We start from the raw sequence: 16518 nt of genomic DNA on the forward strand, positions 1-16518 counted from the left end.
AACGACCAGGAAGAGATGTGAAGGCTTTGAACTCTCCTGGCTAATCCCCATGACAAAACTCTGCCAGAAATACAGTTCTACCCTACAGGATGAGTTATAATTTCTGACTATGCTGCTTGATTTTATTTTGATGGCTACTCTTTAGCAAATTGCCCCTTTTACTCTCCTTTCAGAGATGCTGTTGTATTTACAATTGTTCATGGGCTCCTTGCCCACACTGCCTTCTACGACTTAAGCATTACTATTTTTGTTATTTACAGTCATCTGCAGCCAGCAGAAGTTTTATGCTGACAGACAAAAATCATACGCTGATATTAAGAGTTCCAATAGAGCTGAAACTTGAAATGGTATCTCAGTTGCCTGTAAAGTCCTTATACTGAACTGTTACAATGCTACACGTAGCAGAATATTTTCTCTGTCTAACAGCTTGTCATAAACTACTCGTGCATGACCATGTTCATACAAATAATATGGTCAGTAGCAACATTTGAAACTAGTATCTCTCTAGATACGGCCCCTTGCTTTGCATTTGCCTTGGTTATCTCCTAAATATCCCACGTGCGTGTGCAGCTGGAGTTAAAAAGGGATCACTGCATGCACTGCATGCCCTGGTTGTAAATTCTGAACTTTCTGTTGCCTCTGCACACAACCAATTACCTGTCTTAGGTATGACTTATGTCTTCATACCTATATATTTAAAGTAAAAGGGTAACGTATCTTCCAGGAAGAAGTTTTACGATGGGATAGAAAACAGCCTTATAAAGCCAGACCTTTACAAAGGACACGTGTGTGTCACAACAGCAGCTATTCCATGGAGTATGCTGAGCTGGCTCCAAGACTTGGAATCACATGAGGATAAACCTTTTACCAGACTAAGCTCTTAACAAAAGATCGTGTGTAAGCAACATATTCTATAGAGGAAAAACTTGATATGATTTTCTTTTATCGTAACTGAGACATATTTCCTGAGCACTGCATGATTCCTTCCCTGCGGAGGAGTAGCCTTTTAGATCTTTGTCTCCTAAAAATACATGCTGAAGTAGCTTCTTCCAGCTGGGGGGCTTAATCCTTAAATTTTCTATTAAAGAGGGTTGTAAAGCCTTCTAAGTGACCACAAATAGCAGCACGTTCACGGAGGAATTCTTGCTTTCTTACAAGCTCCATTGTTGCAGCATCAGGGCTCCATAGCTATAAAATAAAGATATTTGTAGTTAACTGAGATGTGAATTCTGCAACAGGAACACTAAGAAGGTACTGTGAGCCAAACTGAGCCGTGTTCTAGCATTCCTTTGCACTTGAGACGTAGAAGAGAACCAGTGTGGCCTCCCAGCAGAAGATGTGACAACAATTTGTGTACGAATAAACAGGGCATTCTCTTGTCATCACTTCCAATCTATAACATGCCATGGGCTCACATTACAGATAATGTGGGAAAGATCTCAAGGTAATTATTTAAAATGACTGACTCGGGCCCACAATCCTCAGAGTGAAAAATAGTAATTAGCTGTAGTGTCACAGGCAGCCTCAGTCCCCTGAGACCATTGCAAAAACTAGCACAAATCAGGGTTAGGGAAATGATAAACAACTCCAAACACAACTCCTCAGTGGTTTTCTTTTCCTTTTGAAGGAGAAAAAAATATATTAAAAACAAACTTCTCTGCGATCATCTTTTTCTCAGTTATTTGTGAGTATTAACAAGTCCCTGACAGAGGTGTTATATTTCCAGTATTCTAACTCTAGGAAGTGTTTAGTGTACTGTGATCCATCCAGTTCAGTAACTGTCACTGACATAATTCATGTGATAACTAATCAAGAAGGCAAGTTGTGATAATGTGATAACTAATCAAGAAGTTGGTGCTTGTCCTATGCACAAACTCCTATCCTTTAAAAGTAGGAGTGTGAAAATCCATACCACGAATGTAGTTGCATTTGTATTTTACTGTGAGTCCACTTTAACCCTGTTTTAAAATCTGATAAGAGCTTGATTTCCACAATAATCTGTTTCATATAAATATATGTGTATTTATATAATACATATCCATGAACTCTTTAGTTTACCTTTGTTTTGTGACCACCTCCCCAGCCTGTGGCACATCATCTCTAAGACAGTTGAACTGTGAAGTCATTTCATTGTGAAGTCATGGATTGTTCCAGATTTTGATCTCAGCAAGGTCTACCTTTAAATTAATGTGAAACTGCCCTCGTGTTTTGCTACTGTACTTACCTTTCTGGGTTTGAAGCTGATGTCATCTTTGTTTCTCTCTTTTGTTACCAAAGGCTTCCGAGAACTGGCCTTTCGGGAACGCAGTGTCAGTTCAGGAATAGGTTTTTCTACAGGTGGCAGAGATACCTCTGGAGACTGGAAGAGAAGTTATCAGCTATACCAACACATCGTGCTCAGAAGCAAGACACGCATCCTGCATCTTCTGAAGCTCTTCTGCAATCTCCTTACCGTGAGTGTACTTTTCTTAATCCGTTCAGAATCTGTTTCTCTTAAAGCTGATATTATTTTTTAAAACCAAAAATTGCGAGGGCAAACCTTTTGAAAGGTAAAGGATTCTTCTCCTCTTTGGGCACTAAACCATTAACTGCTCTTTATGACTCACAAGACAGTCATCTCCTACTGCTGGTGACTCCACCTCTGCCAGGTGATAAATAAACAAGCCCCTAGGGTCTTCCTCCTGCCTGTAAAAGTCCTGTGCTGTCCCTGGCATTCAAAACACTCTGAAAGGGGTAAACCAACATTTAGCTACTGGGACATATTCATTGCACTGTCCAGGGCAGGACTGCTGAAGGACACGTCCAGCCATTCAGATACAATGGGTCTGACTAACAAGTACCACTGGTAAATCAGGAAGGTCCCATCCACAATAAGACAACCAGGATGTGGTCGTGGAGGCTTGGCTTGGGAACCGGGGCAGTGCTGAGGTACTTGAGGATCCCTGGGGAGTGCAGGAAAAGCACCCAGAAATACAACAGGCAAATGTCAGTGTGGGATTTGAGAAACAGGACTCAGGTCAACAGCTGAAATGGGAAGTCAAAAAGCCTGATATCACCTCAATGAATTCCATTAGCAGAATGAAAAGACCTTTTTATCGATTTGAAGGGCCTTGCTCTTATTTTCAGAAGTCCTTTTAAGACATTATGGTTACCAGTTGCTCAGTGTTTACCACAACAGAGCTGGATGATCATAAACTTCAGGAGGAGGAAACAAGAACAGGAACTATCTTTCTGTGTCCTTTTAGTGATATGGGGAATAATTCTTATGTGGGTCTGGGGAAGTCATGAAGTTTGTATAATTAGCAAGACAAAATTTTAATCGATGAACAAGTACTAGTACTGACAAGAACAAGTAATGGCATCTGAAAATACCTTAACAAAGCAGCCTGATCTATAGCTTTAGAGAGAAATGGGTGGCAAAGAAAGACAGAAGCACTCTACTAACTATTAGCAAATCAGTCCTTTGTTACTATCTCTCATACCTCTTTTTTCTCTGATGACTTTGGCTTCCCACCTTTTGCCGTCTTTGCTTCTTCTTCTGGTTCTGCCAAATTATCCATAAGATTTTGGAGCAGGTCAATTATTTTAGCATTGTCAAATATTTTGGCAATATCAAGAGCATTCTTTCCTGTATTTAAAAACATAAATACCCGTATAAACCATGAAAATTAACGTTAGCACTTGCTATTGCAATTTTATAATGACAGTACAGTCAACTGAATTTAATTTGGCTACTATTTTATTAATTATTTTATTAAATCCATGTGCCAGCAGCGTGCCTGACATTGGTGTGAGGGCCAGCAGTCATCAGCATTACTTGCAGAAGTCAGACCTTGCAGAAAAGCCTTGAAACCCAATATTGCAGGAATTCTTGGAGTGGTTGCTTTGTTCTTAATGTCCTGACATTTGCAGCTTAATATACTGGTCCTGCAAGTTGTCATTTGATCTCTGAGATCATTTAGCACTAGGAAATGGCTGGCACAGTACAAGGATAGGAATGCAGACCAAGTTATTGTAGCTATCTCCTTCTTCCTGTAGCTGGCAAGGGAAAGCCCCACGGTTTAAATGGGGCTGAACACCTTCAGTGCTTAATAAAGGACAAAAAGCCTCTCCTGGATCTATGGGATTCTGTGGCTGTAAATTACTGTGAGAGTGAACTGCTGTGTGACTCAGAACTCCACATGGTACCAGAAATAAGGAATATACATCCCTTTTACTGGCAGGGTTTCACCTAGTAGGTATTTTGGCAAGGGAAGTCTCATTGTGGGGCAATGTTTCTTCCTGTGCTGGAGCAAGAGCTGCAAATGGGATGCATGTTAACTGTTTAAATTATTGTGGAAACAGGGGAAATGACACTGAATGAGGGATCTGCTGTGAGGAGGCAACATTTCAGTAACAGTTCAGATTTGTTTTTTCAGGGATCAATATTTATGTAGAGCAGCAGGGAAATTTTTTAACCAGAGCTGTCTATGCCTAAAAATAAATCACTTAAATGGGTGGCAGAGTATACACCGGCCACAACTGAAATCTAATTTTCCCTCAAATAATAATAATAATTAGATAGAATGTTTTCATTAAAGCCACTTATAACTCTGTATGTATCTTCTGAGGAGCAACAGCCTCCTTAATTGTGTAATTAATTATGTTACTTTATTTTCTAAATGCATAAAACCCAGGAAAGCTGACTATTTACAACAGTGATTCCACACTGTAGAAAACTAATTGAACCCGTTACCTTCATCCTGATCCTGACAGCAATCCTAAATTCAGAATGCTTATACAAAGTGTTCCAAGAACTCAGTGTTTTTAATACAGAAACAGCCTTTTTTGGAGACATTGATATTTACCATTGCTGTTTGTAATTTGGATGTTGGCACCTGCAGTGATTAAAAAGTAGACGATGTCCAGCCTGCAGGCCTCGATGGCTCTCATCAGTGGGGTGGTGTTGCCTATTCCAAGGGCATCCACTGCTGCTCCAGCCTTCACCAGCAGCTCAGCAACATCCAGGTGTCCATTAGAGCAAGCATGATGCAAAGGAGTCCACAGGAAATTGTCTGTCATGTTTACATCAGCCCTGCAAAAGAGTAAGAGCAGTTGTGGCAGGTGAAGCTGTCTAATGGCTGAAATAACATCCCCAGCTCCAAGGGCAATCCATGGGAACTGCCCACTGCCTTGGCATATTCCATGTCAATGGCTGTGTTCATATTGCTACTCTGAAACCATTTGTGTCTCTGATATAGAGCTGCTCATGGAATATTAATTGTAGGAGTGTGTCTGGGTGGTGACCGTGTCCCACTCCAAGCCAACACAGTGTCCTCTGTGTGGAGGTTTTCACAGGGGCAGGAAAAACAACAGGCATTCAGACACCTCAGTCCTATAACATGCTGCTAGTGTTTGAGCTCCAGCTGCACTGGGAATGGAGAGAGCAGATTAGGGAATTCAAAAAAGTGTGTTTCTGGGCCAAGAACAGGTGCTACAAAACGTGGCAATGCTGCCTAATGTGCAGATGTGCTGAGTTCATCTGCACAAGATGTTCAGCTCTCCCTTTCCTTTCTGTGTTGCTGCCCTCTGCCTGCTTCATTTCTGTTCACTGGCTTCTCCTTCTGACAAATGAGTTACAGAAGCTCTGCCTCAGAAATCTGAGCATTGAAAACTTTCTCAGCTGCTGGGTCACTGTACTAGATCTGTTTCTGCTCCCAAATTAAAATTGGGATGTTCTGGAGGATGCAAGGGCTAGTTCAGGGGAGTTATTTGCAATATTCTGGGATGAATTGATGAAGGGATGAAGAGGAAAAGCATTAACAGCCCTAGAGGTCCTGAACTGAGTTGAGGTCACTGTCCTACTTACTCTGTGGTCAAAAAGCTGCTGTTTTCCCAAAAGACAAGGAGGAAGGGAGAGGGAAGAAAAATTATAGGGGAAGCTGCTTCCAGAGATAGCTTTTTGCTCTTCAGGTCAGGTGATTAATACTGAAGTCTAGAGAAAAGCACAGATTCATCTGTTCTTCTTTCCTTGTTTAAATTTTTAATCTCTTTCAGAATTCTACCTCTGGTGAGATCTTATCACAGTAAATTCCCCCAACCCCTGACTTTTACCTTTGTTATCTTTCAGTTGCTGAGCTGTTATGGTTTATTTGTATGCAGTTTCCCTTTCCTTTCTATTTCTCATTAAGATAAGCTGTTCCAGTTATTCCACTTTCTCTCTCAACCCAACCTCCATGCCTGTACTCAGACTCTGTCTGCCCCTGAATCCTTTTTTCTAACTTCATTCTATCAGAAACAAACAGATCAATGGGAACAGGCAGCACTGACTTAAAAATTCTTCAGTGTTTTCTCTGATCAAGCACAGAGTTTACCTTTAGCCCAAATTTCATTTACTTCTGAGCCTTTCTGGAGGAAGATAGAAAGTAGATACAACCAATTTCTGTTTAAATCTTGGAATTTTCTATAGTTCTGGAAAAAATGTTTTGTTTTTTTACTCTGTATATATTTGTGATACTGTACTGAAAAGGTTATATTGTAAAAAGGATTTGAATGCCCATGCCAAACCGAAAGTCCATGTTGCTGAGAGATGCAAAGCAAAACAGTACTGGTAATTTTCCTCTCCATTTTCATTTCTGTCAATTTATAAATCTCAGAAGTGGTACTATTTTTTTAAGCTAAGCTATTACGTTTCTAGGTCTCGCTGTTAAATATGATATGAGTCCAATGCTGTCTAGTGAGGCTTGCTAAAAGTAGTGGAGATTAATTTGGGAGATTAATTTGGTAGCTCTTACATCTTTATCTTTGGAAAACCTGAATATACACATTACACAACTTTCCATATGCTCCAGGAATGTCAGTGTAATTACCAGGGTGTGTAAAGATCCATGTGCTGTTAATCTTTGCAGGGACCAGAGCAACAACCACAGTCACTTACCCTGAGATATTAATGTTAAAAATAACTCTATCTATGGGTAAAGAACAAAGTTAACATAAATATCTTTGAAAAATGTTCATTTAAGCATTTATGTGAATGACTGTAGGACTACAGCAGTGTGACATTAAGAAGAGATTATGCTATTACACAAGTATGACTGAATCTTTCTGAAATTGCTTTCATTTTAAGCCATCATTGAGATTTTTCCCAAGTGTGTCTGTAGGCTACAAAATTGCTGAAGCACTTCTAAAGTGAGGAACAGACTAAATAGCAGCAGGGGCTTCTGGTGTAAATCCTGCTGCCTCAGCTGCAGAGGAAAGTGATTATAAGGCCTGAAACATCTGCATGCAAAGGCCCTGGCACGTGGAACAGGGAAGTCCAGGGTCACCTTGATGATTTCAGGCAAGTCACTTCAGCCAGATTTCCCCAGAATCATTCACCCAGTTTTGAGTGTTCAGCTTTGAGGATGCACTGCTTGAGACACAGGCATGAACTAACAGCAGTTCCAACAGAACTCTGCAGCTGACCAAAGGTCAACAGCCCAGACACCAAAAGTTTCAGGCCTGGGGAACTTACCTCTTGGGTGCTTCCACTTCCCTGTTAGTAAAAGGTGAAAAGTAATACATTAAACTTCTGTGAATGGGGATCTTAGGGAACTAACTTTAATATCAAACATTATATAAGCAAAAAACCAAACCTGTTGCATACTGGAAATGTATGCTTTTGAAAACCTGTCCAATATAGAAATTAAATTGAAATCATCTTACCCCTTTTCCAGAAGAAGCTCCACAAGGACCATGTTCCCGCTTGCACACGCAACCATCAAAGGTGTTTTGTAATATCTATCTTTTATGTCTACTGGCACACCCTCCTCAAATGCTTTCTGCAGGGACACGATGTCTCCTGCTCTGACAAGGTAGTTGATATCCATGTATGTTTTCCTTGGCTCCTCCAGGTACCAGACACGGTCGTCGTGCACGGGGTGGTCAGAGGGGTGGTCCCGTTTAAATCTCTCCTCATCAGGAATGTTTGGAAAAGCCTCAACCAGGTACACAGGCAAGCCCTCTTCCCCACGTGGATATTCCCTCTTTGGAATGACACAGACCGGCACAGGGAGGCCTTTTTTGCCTTTTGCTTTCGCCCCTTTCTTCTGCTTCTTCGCTTTGGGCCCAAAGGACGACATGAGAAAGTTTTTGTCCATGTATTTGGAGCCTTTAAAAAACTCGTCGAGGTTGATCCTGTCAGGCTGCACTTCATGCATTTTAGCAATAGTTTCTATTTCTTCAGCGCCCACGAAGCCCCACTGCTTCTGAATTACAGATATAAAGTCAGCTCTGGTCACCATCCCATCTTCTTGGAGGAGAGCCTCAAACTCCTTGCGGAGGGAATCCTCGTGCTCCAGGGACCAGTCGTACAGCTTCAGGTGCCAGGCAGAGGCCTCTTCCTCAGGGGATAAGTTTTTTTTAAAGCCTTTTTCAATTTTACGCAAAACTGTTACTGCTGCTTTAAAACCGGCGTTCTTGGCAGCCTCTCTCGGGGTCAGATGTAACAGGTTTCTCCATGTAGGATCACAGCCTAAAAAATGGACACGATTTAGCTGATAGTGGAGTGGAATTCCTAATTATGTCATGTAAGAAACTTGTGATATACAGGGAACTCAGTGCCACAGGTCTGCAATTTTATACTGTTTTAACTATAAGTAGCCATAGTAGGTGGAACCACATCACTGATCCCAGACTGGAAGGTCAGCCACATGTCCATATTTTTTTCCCAATGGGAGAAGCACTGAGCAACCCATGCTCTGTTTATCCATGCACTCATGAATATGTATAGAAAGGCAGCAGTTCAGTGGAAACTTTACATTTTTCCTTAGAGTGGTAAGCAAGGTTAAGAAGAAACAAACAAAAATGAAAATATCACTCAGTGTTCTATACCCCAACATTACAATTTGGCAATGGATCAGTTTGAATCACAAGAACAGAACGCAGGATTTTTCATGGTCCTCTTCAATCAAAGCTGGAAGTGCTATGATCATCTGATTAAGTCAGGAAGGGATCACAGCTGCTTTGGAGTTTGTTTCAATACCCACGGGCATGGAGTTTTCCTCCTGACTACACAGAGATTTTTGTTTTAAATTGTCAGCAAAGCAAAAATTTATTTTCTATTGGAAATTTCAATGCATCTAAAAACAACTACTTAATACTGTCCAATATGACGTTATACAAAGCCCTGATGTTTCTGCTGCTTTCTTTGAGAAATGTTTTCTCACCCACATGAGATAGCAGCCTCTGTCAGGCACTTCTTAATGAGAATCAGATTTGCCACATGGTACCCAAGCGACGAGTCCTTCAGAGATGCCCAAATGAAACCTTTCCTTTAGCACAGAAATAGAATATAGATGATAGTTGCAAAGTAACTTCTTTTTAATGTACCTCTTTGTCCTATATACTTGCAGCAATCTGCAAATCCTCCCTCTGCAGCATAATGAAGTGGCGTGTTCCCATTCATAGCAATCAGCTTCAAGTCTCCATTATAAGCTGAAATAGACTTCAGAATCTAGAAAAACAAAGTACCACCAAAAATCTTGTCTGTTTGTTAAGGTGGGAAAACGTGAGATTGATTTACAAATAAATGCAATATCATATATTCCCATTTTACACAGCAAAGTTCTATCCCACGTCCAGCTGATCGATGCACATGTAACATTAATGTTTTCTATAGTATTATGCCTATTTAACTGAGGAAACAAAAACCCCGGGCAGTTGTAGACTCCAAGGACAATCTCCATTCCTGCCAGCTCACTGTAGGCCACTGTCTGGCCTATCTATCACTGCTGGATTTCATTGGTACTTAAAAAGAAGCTCCTTTTGATTGCTGATTATTATGCTTTGATCAGCTGAGATGCTGGACTCAACCCTCCCACCCCTAAGACTTTGCTTTAACACCACAAATGATGATACCTCAAAAAAGCCTCCTTTGGCTGCAAAATGTGCAGCACTGTGTCTTTCAAAGTCAAACAGGTTCACATCAGCTCCTCTGGCGAGCAGAGCACGCACCACCTCGACAGCACCTTCCCTTGCAGCCTCCATCACAGCCGTGCGACCCGTGGCCTGCCGGGCAGCAAGAAAACACTTCAGCATTTCTTCCTCATGCGAATCCAGGCTGGAACAATATGATCTGATTGTTGCAAGGTGGCATAAAACTGAAAGTCTCCTCTTAGCTATTACTGGGAAAAGGAGACAAGTCTAATGGGTTCAAAGGCACTGCAGGTAAGCTTTAAGGATCAAGCCATGGTGCTGCTAAGATATGAGTAGTCAAATCCCAGCAACTCAAGTACATTGGTAGTTTGAGTGCCTTGAATAGTGCCCGTGAAAATCAATTCCTTAGTTAAGGAATCCTTTATTCTGTGCCCATGTTCTCGTGCATATTTACAAAATTTGACACAAAATGCCACTTCAGCTTATGAAAAATGGCTGGAGGAGTGCTATGGGGAAGGCAGAGCAATCAGGGAATTTCACTACGGTTCTGTGAGGAAAAGTTCATGCTCAAATACAGTAATGTTTTGTCTTTCTCTAGATAATGATGTATGTTTGTGTTTAGCAGAATCTATTTTCTTTATAATGGCTGAGTTTGGCAGATCTGGTGATCTTCCCAAAAAACACAGCACATCTTGGATGAGGGATAACCTGCTATTATCATGTTGGCCCACAGCAACACTTGCCACTCTAGAGAGGGGCAAAGAGAGCAGTGATGCATGGATTTTGTTCCACTGAACCAAACATTCTTCCCTGATATCTGTCTTTGCCAGCTGAGCAAACCAATCCTATTATATGACCAGGATACTGCAAAACCAGAACCAAAGGAAAAGCTTTGAATAACATTAAGGGAAAGCTCCACCCTCTAGACTTATCAACAGCACAGAGCTTCAGTCCATCAGATCTTTGTTAAATTAAGGAACCAAACAAGTAAGTCATTAAGACATACAAAAGAGAGATAAGTTTCTAATGTCTCATCTCTGCCTTGATTCCCCATCAGGTTATTCCTGCTGGACTCACCTTTTAGTGAATATTATTTGAACTCTGAAAACCTGAGGGCACAATGAGGCAAAGTACAGATCAGCACTGTTCCACTGAAGTACAGTGAACTGTAGCTCCTAAGAGCTGGCCCAGTTCCAGTTTGGTTTTGTGAAATATTTGCAGAAAATCTGAATCAGGATACGTGGATCCAGCAGACAACTTAAATCCCTCTGCTCCAAAAGAAGGGTGGTACAGAAGGTGGGAATAGGCATGGCCACAGAGTTGAGCCCTTCTCGCTGCTTAATCATTTCAATGTAAGGATTTAAGGTCATACGCTCCAGTCAGCTGGTTATTATTCTGTACTCCTGTGTGTGTTCTTAGTTACAGAAATACTCATACCGGGTCTCTTGCATGGGGACTTGCTCCTCTCTCCAAGAAAGTCAGACACATTTCTTTAATCTCATGAGCATCCTCACAGGCTTGTAGCAGCACAGACCTCCCCTCAATGGTAGTGTTGTTCACATCTGCACCATATTCCAGGGCAATGTGCAGGCAGTGGGAGTGCCGCCTTGTAGGTAAAAGGCAGTAAAACAAAATACCTGGGGGAGTAAACCAGAATTTAGTATTTGACAAGTCACGGGAGGAAAGTGATTCTAAATCACAAGTTACCTCTCAGCTATGTACTGGAGAGACCTGTGATTTAAAGGCCTACACTGTTCAGGGGGAGTTATTTACACTTCCACCAAAGCTGCTGTGGCCAGTGGCTTCTGTTGGGCTGTAAGGATTAGCCTCAACCATGGCTCCTCTCTACAGGTGGGACACAGCGTACACAGTAAGTCTGTAACACAGTTCAGAGATCGTTCCATGGTATTTCTGGTCTGACAAAGCTCCCTCTCACTCACCTTTCCCTTCATTATCCACAGCAGTCATGTCTGCATTAGCTTTTGCTAATAACTCCAAAACCACCTCATGGCCCAGCTCAGCTGCCCTCATGGCTGGAGTGCGTCCCATCGTGTCGTGCACGTTGGGATGAGCTCCCTGCTCCAGCAGGAAGCGGCACATTTCAATGTCATTTTTCATGGAGGCCAAGTGAAAGGCACTATATCCTTCCTTAGGCTCTGTGTAATTAATGAGGTCTGGGAATCCCTTCTGGACCAGCTTTTCTATTTGCTTCTTGTCTTTCTGGTGAACGCACTGAAGAAGTTTGTAGATCTGTAACTTTAGAAGCCTTCTATCTACTGGTAACATCCTGGAATAAGGAAAACCATCTTCTTTCAAGGAAGTAATTTCTGCATGGGGAGAGAAGAGAACATGTAATCTCAGAGATGAGAGATTATAATTACATGCCAGTAAGACCAGGAATCAAACTATGTTCACAGCATGAAAATATCCACTTTATCTTGACAGAACACTAAGCTTTGATTTAATTATCTTTTATTACATACAGCATATATAGAGACCCATATATATAAACCCATGTAGCACCTTGCTAATTTTTTCTTTCTAGTCTTTCAACTGTTCTGAAGAAGTCTCATTCAAGGAGAAAATTAAGTTAGGGAACTGTAGAATAACTGCTTTCCATTCTAGGAACTGTTATAATCTACAATTACTTGGAAGCCTAAGGGGAGGTTGATCATCTGTCATTTTCAAAGGGAAAAAAATCACACAGTGTCCTCTGTACTTGCTGAAACATAAAATTGGTAATAAAATTGATATTAACACCACCTCATCAGTACCTGAGCACCTTTTTTTTTTGATAGCTGATGCATGACCTGCCTGCCAGGCTATGTACATAAAATAGTAGGTTGAATTTCTCTGCAGCAAAATCATGGGGGAAAAAAAGATGCAGACAGTGGGGCACTGGCCTGGGAAAAAGTTCCCCCAGGTGAAGCAACACCTGCTTCTTGAGAAAAATGCAGTGCTGGAAAACACCTTTGCATTTGCCTCAATTCTGGGTTTGGGGGGTTTTTTTAGGTTTTTTTAGTCTCTTTTAGCTACTCCCAGCACATGTGGCTGGAGGGTCAAGCAAGGGTCAGGCATTATTAGGACCATTTCTGAAGCTTGCCTAAGTGGATGGGAAGCTTCCTATCAGCTTCAGCAAGCCTTGGGTCAGCCCATCCTCCCAAACTCTTACAGGACATGCAACAAAAAAAGGTGGAGGAACAGTGTCTTATTAGGGAATTGTTGGGTTTTGTTTCGTTTTCTGTTTAGGTCTTACACAACTCTCATTCTGATCATGTACACAAAGTATATTCTTACACTGCACAATTAAATCATTAAGTAGCAATAACTTAAGTCTGTCACCTGTGGCTTGTTCATTTTCATCCCTACCATGTTGTGCTTCTTCTGGAATTTTACCCAGTGAAAGGGAATAAATGCAGAGATTTTTATTCTACTGACAAGGGTTACAGCTATAGCAGCACTGTCGTCCTAAAGCTTAGAGCTGAGAAATGAGGCTACTTCAGAGCAATGCCCTGACAGAAGAGAACACCAGAGTCCCCTACAGAGCCTGGCTTTTAGAGCCTGAAATGTTAGGAAGTTATTTCTGAGCAAATCCTCCATACAGGAAGGTTTTTTTCTGGCTTCTGAGCACAGGGAAAGTCGTGGTGTAAACGCTGCAGGGGCTGTGAGGAGGAGCAGCAGGAAGGTACTGCAGGCAAGGCTCTTATAGTACTTACACCATTGAAATTCAGAAATGTTTTTAAAGATACTTAGATGGAGCTGACAATCTTAAATGCTCTCTCCTGTTCTTGTCCCATTTCCCACCACCCTGCAGCACTAAGGAACTTCCAAGAACTAGACCCCTTCTTCCCACCATTATTCATTATTTGCATCTGGAATTCGCACAATATTTTTTCAGGAACTCACTTAGGACCAAAACTTGCCTTTTCTTCCCTTCTTTCTCCCCCTGAAGCTGCAAACACTGAAGAAATTACATTCTCCATGGAAGTAGGTTAGTAATGCCACAGAACATGAGCAGAACTGCAGCTGGCAAAAACCTGCTAGTAGCATTCGACAGAGGCACAAGTGGATATAATATTCACTGCATATGGACTTGGATTTATTTTATGGATTATCCTTGAGATTCAGGACAGTGCCAGTGCTACTTCTTGCACAAATGTTACACTCAGTCTCTGATGTAAAAGCATCCAGAATCAGCATGTCCCAGGATGCTGTGTTTTCCAAAGTGAAATCAGTGAAAGTGAAATAAGTAATACTTGCTCCCTACAACCTCTGCCCCATGCAGGACATGAGATGGACAGCACACCTCACACTTCCTGCACACTTTCCTTTTTGCTCACAGGGTAATGCACAGTCCATTACAATTCTAGTCCGAATTCAGCCTGATTAGTTTTTTTCTGGTGCTTTTGAGATGCTTATCACAGTATTATTTTAATACTTCACATAGGGATAAAATTACTTCCATAAACATAAGTGAAATTATTTTTATCACAACAGTGAAGTCTGTTGTTATCACAATTCAGCCACCAGTGAGACCCTACTCAGTTTAAAGTCTTTGCTTCAAAGCATTAAGAACCAACAATTTACATGAAAACAACCGTAACATTTTAACTGTGACAGTTAAGATTTCTTTGCAGTATTTCTGGAAATTGGATCAAGTCTCTACAGTAGCAGAGTCAAAGTAAGACAGGCAGGATAGAAAACTCTATCCAGAGTCAGGTGAAGTTACAAGTAAATTAATCAGGTGTCTAAAGTGTAAGTACAGATCTTGCAAATCTTCATTAGGTAAATACTACCACCCATACATAGTCCATAGGTTTTTTTATCGCTTAACCTGTAATAGATGTTTTTATGGAAAATGAGGGATTATTAGTGTGGCTTTGAGACAGTCCTGCTCTGGGGAGGGCTTCATGAAGCCATAATCACAAATCCCAAGCCTTTGAGATCTGCTTAGCAACAATTTTATCTGTTGACAAACATCAACAGGCTCACTACCTTCATTCTGCCAGCTATCATCGTTTTGGATGAGAGCATGAACCCATTTCAAATCCAGATTAATCCTTTTCCCGCTATACCTAGTACTTAAAAAATCATTTTATTCAGATTCCTGTTTTCCCACAAAGCTTTCCAAGCTGTGGTGGATGTACACTGACAGAGAGGGAAGGTCTGGTGCCCGGTGCTCTCACTTTCTGACTCTCTGTCAAAGCCTGGTGCCCAACTGCTGCTGGAAGCACTTGTGGCTCCTTCTTAAGACTTTGCAGCATTTTTCAGTTTCAACATTTCAAGTTGAAAACATCCTTTTAATTATCACTATTCACAAACCAGTAAACAAAATTTTCGTGTGTTTTATCTTTAGTGAGGGAAAATAGCTGAGCACTTGCTAAATTTAATCCCTTTGCATACTGGCCACAGAGATAAGCATGAGCCCTCTATGTTAGTATAAAAGGAACCAATATGGTAACACTGCCACACTATATTTATAAGAATAAATATAATAATTCTTCATAAGAATAATTGCACTGGATTTTTGGCTGTGACTAATGTCTAATGGGACTGATGCAGCAAAATTCTTCTTAAACTGAATTCCAGTATCATGAATGGCCGATAATGTTGGTGCTAACTCTCCAGAAATGCTTTGCTTGGGGCTGAGGAATAGCTGAGGGCTGAGTGGCTGGTGCTTCTAATATCGTGTGGAGATCTCAGCCCAGATCCAGCCCTGTGGGAAACAGGGCCCAGTCCTGAGCTCTGTGAAGGCAATCCCGAGGTTATGGCTGGGTTAGACCGAAAGATGTGCATCCTGTTGTCTCCAGTTTGCCTTGCAACTTCCAGTCCCTCAGTGTCCATCCAAACCGGGATGTAACATTGCCCAGCAGCCCTGGGGCCAGCCAGCACCTGGCAATCAGGTGTATGAGCAACACCTGCGGGACAGGGGCTGAGGGGAGGTGGCTCCTCAGCCAGGAGCAGACCCGGGCTCCAGGCAGGCCCCTGGATTGCTGGGGAGTTGGGAATGAGGTGCTGCTGCACCCAGGAGCGAGGAACAGGGTGAGCAGCCGCTTCTGCCCAGGGCCCTGGAGAAGCCAAGTAAGGGAAAAATCTGGCGTTGGTTGATTTTCCTCGGGCTGCGACCCAGAGGAACGGGTGGCCTGTGGAGGGGACTGGCTTTAACGGGAGGGAAACTGCTGGAAAGGGAGGATGCCGGAGAGCTGGAGTTGACCCACACGGTGTTACGTGCCAAGGACTCGCTCGTGTGACCGTGCAGACACGCAGACTGAGGTAACTGCGGGGCATGAGGTGGGGGCGATGTCCAGCGGAGGGGGATTTCCTTTAGAAACGTGAAGCGCAGCGGCTCTGTGCTGCGCGGGTCCCCCTCCTGCGAGGCTGCGCTCAGCCCTCACAGCCCGCCGGCTCCGTCACAGCCCTTCCGCAGCGCTGGGGAGGCGGCGCCCCCCGCCCCGCCGCCCCCTCACCACCAAGCCCGGCAGCGGCCGCGCCCCTCGGCAGCGCCGGGCACTCACCTGAGGAGCCGCGGGAGCCGCGGGGCCCCGCGGGCCCGGGGGCGGCCGGACCCCCGCCCGCCTCCGCGCCCGCCATGGCCGCCATGGCCGTCTCCTTGGCAACGGCGTC

General features: G+C 42.7%; 2 protein-coding genes across 3 annotated transcripts in view; one reads left to right on the forward strand and one right to left on the reverse strand.

Annotated features, from left to right (window-relative positions):
* PAK5 (p21 (RAC1) activated kinase 5) overlaps nucleotides 1–16518 on the forward strand; it is a 313912-nt gene that overhangs the window by 133814 nt on the left and 163580 nt on the right. For both annotated transcript variants that reach the window (XM_027693383.1, XM_027693384.1), the window contains one exon: nucleotides 2278–2453. The gene's annotated coding sequence lies outside the window, so the exon portion shown is untranslated. The remainder of the gene's footprint in view (nucleotides 1–2277; nucleotides 2454–16518) is intronic.
* ANKEF1 (ankyrin repeat and EF-hand domain containing 1) lies at nucleotides 915–16495 on the reverse strand. Its single transcript, XM_027693380.1, has 10 exons — nucleotides 16410–16495; nucleotides 11835–12221; nucleotides 11332–11531; nucleotides 9877–10026; nucleotides 9349–9472; nucleotides 7684–8491; nucleotides 4848–5074; nucleotides 3483–3628; nucleotides 2225–2359; nucleotides 915–1188 (listed from the first exon to the last, which is right to left on the reverse strand). Exons 1-10 carry the CDS (start codon nucleotides 16492–16494, stop codon nucleotides 1063–1065), a joined length of 2388 nt encoding a protein of 795 aa, XP_027549181.1. The 5' UTR covers nucleotide 16495; the 3' UTR covers nucleotides 915–1062.

This window comes from Neopelma chrysocephalum, unplaced genomic scaffold (assembly GCF_003984885.1).
Source record: "Neopelma chrysocephalum unplaced genomic scaffold, ASM398488v2 Primary Assembly neopelma1_91, whole genome shotgun sequence".
NCBI classification, from domain to species: domain Eukaryota; kingdom Metazoa; phylum Chordata; class Aves; order Passeriformes; family Pipridae; genus Neopelma; species Neopelma chrysocephalum.